The following is a 7,974-nucleotide window of genomic DNA, read 5'->3' on the forward strand; positions in this document are numbered from 1 at the left end:
GAGAATATTAAGGACGCTGGCCAAGGAAATTAGCCATGGAGGAGAGGGGGCAAGGGGGACAGACCTGGCCAAGAAATGCTGCTTGGGAAGCTGAAGGGCTGGGGGTGGGGTTTCCTTGGAAGGAGGACAATAGTTCCAAGTTGCAGGAAAGGGAACATCTGGCCCTGAGAAATGGGCGCTGGGGAAAGAAGTGGGGTGGAGGGGAAAGAAGTGGGGCGGAGGGGAAAGAGGGGCTGCCTCCTCCCCGGCATTTCTGCGCATGTCAGTGCATGTCTGTGCTCAGGCTGGTCAGCTGCATTAGTTTGAAATCCCCACCACCCCTTCCTCCTACCCCAGCTCTTCCCTGTTCCAACCCTGACCCAGAGAGCAGAATGTGAGTTGGAGCCTGGAACACAAAGCCATGTAAGGTCTGTGGAAATCACTGCTGCCCTGCCTTAGGCCCGCCTCCCAACCCCAGCCCGCTCCGCCCCCCTCCCCAGCCTTCCCATGCTCTTCCCATCCTCAGTCTCCATTGCGTCGGAATACTGAGAACCTCGGCCAGAGTCTAGGAGCCACCAGTACAGGGAGCAAGAGAGACCCTCTTCTGCTGGCCTGAGAACACAAGTCTCCACTTTGGTTCAATCCTCTGTCTCTGTGTTCATGGGACAATGAACCAGAAGACCACCCTGGTGCTCCTCGCTCTGGCTGTCATCACCATCTTTGCCCTGGTGTGTGTCTTACTAGCTGGCAGGGGAGGAGATGGTGGTGAACACAGCCTGCCTCCCCTCTGCCCCTCCATATCACCAAGTGCCCAGCCCTGGACACACCCTGGCCAGAGCCAGCTGTTTGCAGACCTGAGCCGAGAAGAGCTGACGGCTGTGATGAGCTTTCTGACCCAGAAGCTGGGGCCAGGCCTGGTGGATGCAGCTCAAGCCAGACCCTCAGACAACTGCATCTTCTCGGTAGAGCTGGAGCTGCCCCCCAAGGCTGCAGCCCTGGCCCACCTGGACAGGGGGAGCCCCCCGCCTGCCCGGGAGGCACTGGCCATCATCTTCTTTGGCGGACAAGCCCAGCCCAATGTGACTGAGCTGCTGGTGGGGCCACTGCCGCAGCCCTCCTACCTGCGGGATGTGACCGTGGAGCGTCACGGGGGCCCCCTGCCCTATCACCGACGCCCCGTGCTCATGCGAGAGTACCTGGACATAGACCAGATGATCTTCAACAGAGAGCTGCCCCAGGCTGCTGGTCTCCTCCACCACTGCTGCTTCTACAAGCACCAAGGAGGGAACCTGGTGACCATGACCACAGTCCCCCGTGGCTTGCAATCAGGGGACAGGGCCACCTGGTTTGGCCTCTACTACAACATCTCAGGGGCTGGGTTCTTCCTGCACCCCATAGGCTTGGAGCTTCTGGTAGACCACAAGGCTCTGGACCCTGCTCGCTGGACCATCCAGAAGGTGTTCTTTCAAGGCCGCTACTATGAGAGTCTGGCCCATCTGGAGGAGCAGTTTGAGGCCGGCCTGGTGAACGTGGTGGTGATCCCAGACAACGGCACAGGTGGGTCCTGGTCCCTGAAGTCCCAGGTGCCTCCGGGTCCGGCTCCCCCTCTGCAGTTCCATCCCCAGGGCCCCCGCTTCAGTGTCCAGGGGAGTCAAGTGGCCTCCTCACTGTGGACTTTCTCTTTTGGCCTCGGAGCTTTCAGTGGCCCAAGGATCTTTGACATCCGATTCCAGGGAGAACGGCTGGCTTACGAGATCAGCCTCCAGGAGGCCTTGGCTGTCTATGGTGGAAATTCCCCAGCAGCAATGCTGACCCACTATATGGATGGCAGCTTTGGCATGGGCAAGTACGCCACGCCCCTGACCCGTGGGGTGGACTGCCCCTATCTGGCCACCTACGTGGACTGGCAGGTCCTTATGGAGTCCCAAGCCCCCAAGACACTACATGATGCCTTTTGTGTGTTTGAGCAGAACCAGGGCCTGCCCCTGAGGCGACACCACTCAGATTTTCATTCCCACTATTTTGGGGGCCTTTTGGAGACAGTGCTGGTCTTCAGATCTGTGTCGACCTTGCTCAACTATGACTACGTGTGGGATATGGTCTTCCACCCCAATGGGGCCATCGAAGTCAAATTCCACGCCACAGGCTACATCAGCTCAGTGTTCCTCTTTGGTGCTGCCCGAAGATACGGAAACCAGGTTGGGAAGCACACGCTGGGCACGGTCCACACCCACAGTGCCCACTTCAAGGTGGATCTGGACGTGGGAGGTAAGACATCCTGGCGGAGGCCAGGATCCCGGATAGGGGGCTGAAGGGTTGTCTCTATTTGCTTTGGGGTTGATGGAGGTTTTCCAGGAAAGGAAGATCTGAGTATGAGTATATGTTTTGGAGTTTCATGCTTCCTCTTTTGCTGGTTGGGAGAGAGTTGGCTGCTGAATTTTACTGAGATCGTAGCTCATGCTCATTGGCTGAGTGCAGAGCTGCCACCCACCCTCCACGTGACCTCATCAGAAAATCTTGGGAAACAGCTAAGCTCAGAGAAGAGGCAGGATCCAGGCTAAGGGTCCCCTTTGCCCTCTTCCCTCCCTGGCACTTATATGGGTCCCACTTCAGTGAGGCAGCCATTTGCTTTTCAGCTTATCTGTGTCTAGCCTGCAGTGTAGGTATTGGGGAGGATCTGTTGGCATTCTGCAGAGTCCCTGGCACCTGCAGGCCAATCGTGGAATGCCCCCGGGGTATACATTTCCCTGGGAGGTGGACCTTTCTCCTCCCTGAGTTTCCATCTCTGGGCACAATACATTTAAGTGTGAGGGGTAGAGTGGATACTGTGGAATATTCCAGATAGTTCCTGGAGTTGGTGGTCACAGAGAGCCAAGGGTTACATGATGCCTTGGAGTCCTGGTCATTTCACTGTCGTTCCCCACATTGAGTTCATCACCAGACTTTTTTCTGCCTCTGAAATATCTCCAACCCCTCGCTTGGCCCCGCTGCCGGTCCCCTGTGGGCGCCAGCCCTCTCTTTGCTGCTTCGACTCTTCTTCCTCTCAGATCCATGGTTCACCCTGCGCTCAGAGGGACCTACCAGCCCATGCCAGCCTGCTCCCTTACACGCTTCCCACTTTCCCCATCACCTATAGGATCCTGTCCACAGAAGGACCTACAAGGCCCTTCCCTTCAGAGGACAGCTACTGCCTGCCTTTCCCATTCTTCCCTGTGCTGCTTAAGCCACACACCCGCCCATGTCACACCACATGTGACAGTCACGCTTCTTTGCTTTTGCTCCTGTTTTGCCCCTGCCTAGAATGCCCTGCCATGTTATCTCTGCTGGTGACATCCTCTAAGGCCAGGCTGAAAAGTGGCCCAGGAAGGCCTCTATTCTTGCCTGGACCTGTGTTCCTCTAACCTTCAATCTTGAATGTGCTCCTCTCACACTACAGTCCCTTCAGGGCTTGGCCTCTCTGGGGCTTCTGTGAGAGCAGGAGGGTAAGGACGTTGTTTCATTCATCAGTGTGTCCCCAGCGCTGAGCACAGGCCTCTCCACTAATGAGTGTGAAAGGATGAAGGAATGAAATCCTTGAAGAAATATTTCACAGGTCAACAGGTTTGGCTGAAAGATTGGGACATCTTGGGGAGAGGGGAGGGAAGAGGGGGCACACTCAGTCTGGCTTTCTCTTTGGCCCCCACTCTGAAGCCAGGTGGGGACAGAGTCCAGAGGGGGCAGAGCAGCTGCATGACCAGTCCTCCCTTTTCCCCCTTCCCCCCACCATCTCCACTTCACCCTGGCAGGACTGGAGAACTGGGTCTGGGCTGAGGACATGGCTTTTGTCCCTACGGCGGTACCCTGGAGCCCCAAGCACCAGATACAGAGGCTGCAGGTGACCCGGAAGCTGCTGGAGACGGAGGAGCAGGCCGCCTTCCCCGTGGGAGGTCCCTCCCCTCGCTACCTGTACCTGGCCAGCAATCACAGCAACAAGTGGGGGCACCCGAGGGGCTACCGCATCCAGACAGTCAGCTTTGCTGGGGAGCCCCTGCCCCAGAACAGCTCCATGGAGAGAGCCGTCAGCTGGGCGAGGTGGGTGATGGGGTGCGGTATGCGTGTGGGGCGGGGGAGGGGATGAGAGTGGGAAGGGAGTGTTGGGAGGGGCAATTGGGAACTCAGTTCAAACTGTACACGAGGTGAGTGAGTGAGGTAAGAGCTCAAAAAGGATTTCCTGGTTATCCAAAGGCCCACAGTGGATACATGGTCCCCTTGGAAGGCTAAAGCCCAGGTGGGAAAAATCTTTTCTGTTTGTGGGGGGGCATGTTGTGAAATGGCAAGGGATGAACAGGAGGACACGGAATGATGTTGGGCCACCCACCAGGGTGGCGTCAGAGTGACTGTGTGAACGAGATGGGAATGCTGAGGTCCATGGGCTCAGCTCCCTTCCATGATGATCAGGCAGCAGGATGGGCTTAGTGACCATGGAGGCCTGACCAGAGCATCTCTAGGTACCAGCTGGCTGTGACCCAGCGGAAGGAGGCAGAGCCCCGCAGCAGCAGCATCTTCAATCAGAATGACCCCTGGGCCCCCACCGTGGACTTCGCTGACTTCATCAACAATGAGACCATAGCTGGAGAGGTCAGCTGGCTGTGGGAGGCTGAGGGAGGGGTTCGGGGACACAGAGATGAGCCCCACCTTCTCTTGGGGAGGTCCCTGAAAACCATCTCCTCAAGGACGGAGCTGACTCCTGCCTTCTGTGCTTTTGTGGATCTGATCACTACCTGCTGAGGGAATCTTCCCAAGCTGGAAGTTCATTTGCAGACAGTGGCTGAGTCTCCAGCCTATCCTCAAGACTCTATGGCTCTCTAAGTCTCAGCATCGTGGACTGAGTCCTTTAAGGGCCCCAGGACTCAGGAGGGCTGGAAGTGACCAGGGAAGACCACATCTCTTATATCTAAAGCTTCTCTGTTGCTGGCTTGACCATTAAAGCATTAATTTCCAAGTTAATTTCTGCCTCCCAAACCCTGATCTTCGCTCCTCATCCTCCTTCTGTCAGGGTTTGGGAGCTCTCGTTGAGTCAGGGGAAAGGAGCTGAAGTTGCCCGTGGGTGTCATCATTCCTCTGGGGGTGTGTAGGCTGATGGTGATGTCATGGGGAATGTCAGAGATGGAGGGTGCAGGCTGGGATGGGGGGCAGGTGTTGCTCCGAATATGAAATTGACCATTTATGCGTTGATTTCTGGACTAGTAGGAAAAATGTTGGAAGACTTAAAATCCTCTCGAGCAAAGCTGGACTGCCAAAGTGAATCCTGGGAGAGGCGGACGTGTCCTTAGCAAAGCCAGACCTCACGATCCTCTTTCTTCGCCCCCATTAGGACTTGGTGGCCTGGGTGACAGCCGGTTTCCTGCACATCCCCCATGCAGAGGACATTCCCAACACAGTGACTGTGGGGAACAGCGTGGGCTTCTTCCTCCGACCCTACAACTTCTTTGACCAGGACCCCTCCTTCGATTCTGCTGACTCCGTCTACTTCCGGGAGGACCAGGATGCTGGGAGCTGTGAGGTCAACCGCCTGGCTTGCCTCCCCGAGGCTGTGGCCTGTGCCCCCCACCTCCCTGCCTTCTCCCACGCGGGCTTCTCCCACAACTAGGTGGATGGGGAATGTGGTTGGGACCCCAGTGCCAGGGAGCGTGGGGAGGGGAGGGGATGGGCACTGGGCAGGGCAGCCTATGTCTTCTCCCTCCTCACATCCCGGGGGTCCTCTTTCTCCCATCGTCCTCCCTTCCCTCCCCCTCCCTTCTGGGAGCATCCTGAGTCTGTGATGCCTGACACCGGGGGCTCTCAGCTCTGTTGACCCCAGACCTACTAAGTTCCTCTTGCAGAGAGGAAAGGAATGTCCAGCCAGGAGCTTGGAGTCATGGTTAAACTTTCCAGAAGACTCCTGTTTTTGGTGTTTTTTGTTTTGTTTCCTTTTATTTTTGCTTTCTGGGTTTCCCAAATCTTCTTAGCCACCCCAGGTTTCTCTTGAGACTCCTCAGTCCTCACTTGGGAGGTGAGGATGGGGGCTCTGCTATGGGGATAACCGCCAGGAGGCCCTGGGGCAGGGTTCCTGCCAGGCCCGTGAATCTAGGAATCAAGCTGGAAGGGGCTCTTTGGCCCATGTTTCCACTCATCCTAGTCCTCCTTCTTTCTTTCTCCCCTCTTGCCTAGCCTCCTCCTGTTCCTACCTGTTCTTATGAAATCCTGGGATTTCCCTCCCAGCCCTGAGGGGATGTTACTCAGCCCTCATTTCTCACCTCTGGTCTCCTCTCCTGGTTCTAGACCTCTGGAAGTCTCAAAATGCAAGGGACATCTAGTTTGAGAGGACAATCCCCGTCTGTGTCCCTGTGTCTGGGAGTTGCCCCCACCCCCAGTCCTGGGGCACAATGTGTTTCCCCACAGTTCTTTCTGCCCATTTGTGTAGGCCTGCCTTGCATTCTCTGGCAGAGGATGGTCACGGAGACAGCAGCAGCTCAAGTTAGCACTTTAGATGGCTTTGCGGGCGCAGTGGTAATGAGGAGTGGGCATTTTGTGCCAAGTCTGTGCGTGACCAGTGCCCTCTGTGCTCTGCAGTAGCCAAGATGGGAGGCTGGGTGGGCACCAAGGATGAGAAGCAGGAAGACCAGAGACTCCAGTCATAGGGCCAGGGGTTCAATCACGTGTGAGCATGCAAATGAGCCAAGGCCTCTGGGGGTGGAGCCTCCCTGGCAGGCTGTCCCTGTGGAGGGGTGGGTGGGAGTAGTCTGGATTGGAGGTCCCTCTACAAATAGCCAGGGATGGGAAGCAGCAGAACTGTCGTCCCTAGAAGACTGATTAAATAAATTCTGATGCAGCCTTACAAAGCAATACTACACAGCTGTAAAACTAATTATATCTCTTTATAGGGAATAATCTTCCAATGAACAAGGAAAGGCACAGAAATGTGTATAGGGCACTTCCATTTGTGTTTTACAGGGAAGGATCATATAAATACACATTTTCATATCTTATAGATGCATATTCGGAAGACACGGGTAACACTGGTTGCCTCTGTGGAGGGGAACCAGGAAGTTGAGACAGAGGAGGGAGGAGACTTAGTACTATATACCCTTTTGTACATTTGAATTTTGAACCATGTGACTGTATTACCTATTCATTTATTATTATTCAAATAATAAATGGGCCCAAACAACACCTGACTTCTTTTTTTAAACTGACTTGTCTTTTAGGAAGGGGTTGGGGTAGGGGGGAAGGGTAGAGTGAGTTAAGAGATAGCCCCAGGGACTCAATTTTCTCAAGTATTTGAGACCCAGAGAAATGGGTGTGGCCTCTGGTAACTGCTTTGCCTCCTCTTGCCTGTACATCTCCAAGAAAATGTTAAACCTCAGTCAATGTCTCTTTTGCTCTCTTTCACTCCCTCTCCCTGTCTCTCTCTCTCTCTTAGAAGTGGGGGCAATGAGAAGCACTGGGGAGGGGTGACTTCTGCCTGCTGGAAGCCCAGGCCAGGCTAGGAGGTGAAATGCAGGAAACAGATTTCGGACGCTGCTCAGCTTCTGACCAGAGGGAAATCATATCCAGGGAGCACAGCCAACACAGAAGCTTCTGCTACCTTCTGTCCTGCCCCAAGCCCAGGTTCACTTCTGGGTCAGTAGAACAGCGGATAGAGACGAGTTAGTGAGCTGGAGAGAAACTAGGTTCCAAAGAACAGGGAGAAAGACTTCAGTCAGGAGGGAGGGCCAGTGATGGCTGGATGAATTTATAACACAGGCTGGGGTGGAAGCCAGGGTGACAGAGGACAGAGAGAGATTGAGGACAAGGAGAGACTGAAGACTGAGACCGAGGAGAAAAAGGCGTGTTGTGGCCACCGTGGCTCTGATACCGAGTTTATGCTTCTACTTTCTCTGACCTGAGTAATTTCATTTCTCCATTACATGCTTATGATTTTGTCTCCACCTCCTTTTGGCTCCTGTTTATGGTCAGTTGCACAACAGTCAGTGT

At 55.0% G+C, this 7,974-nt stretch overlaps 1 protein-coding gene across 2 annotated transcripts; it reads left to right on the forward strand.

Moving 5' to 3' along the window:
- Nucleotides 1-40: 40 nt before the first annotated feature.
- On the forward strand, nucleotides 41-7,168 carry AOC3 (amine oxidase copper containing 3). 2 transcript variants are annotated; one of them, XM_082441546.1, is made up of 5 exons: nucleotides 41-1,536; nucleotides 2,125-2,247; nucleotides 3,765-4,050; nucleotides 4,467-4,596; nucleotides 5,333-5,749. In XM_082441546.1, the coding sequence occupies exons 1-5, from the start codon at nucleotides 648-650 to the stop codon at nucleotides 5,606-5,608; spliced, it is 1,704 nt and encodes a 567-aa protein (XP_082297672.1). In that variant the 5' UTR covers nucleotides 41-647; the 3' UTR covers nucleotides 5,609-5,749. The 2 variants fall into 2 exon arrangements, with proteins under 2 accessions (XP_082297672.1, XP_082297671.1); XM_082441545.1 differs by having other exon boundaries at nucleotides 41-2,247; nucleotides 5,333-7,168.
- Nucleotides 7,169-7,974: the final 806 nt, after the last annotated feature.

Source organism: Balaenoptera physalus (genome assembly GCF_965194825.1).
Source record: "Balaenoptera physalus genome assembly, chromosome: 20".
Classification (NCBI taxonomy): domain Eukaryota; kingdom Metazoa; phylum Chordata; class Mammalia; order Artiodactyla; family Balaenopteridae; genus Balaenoptera; species Balaenoptera physalus.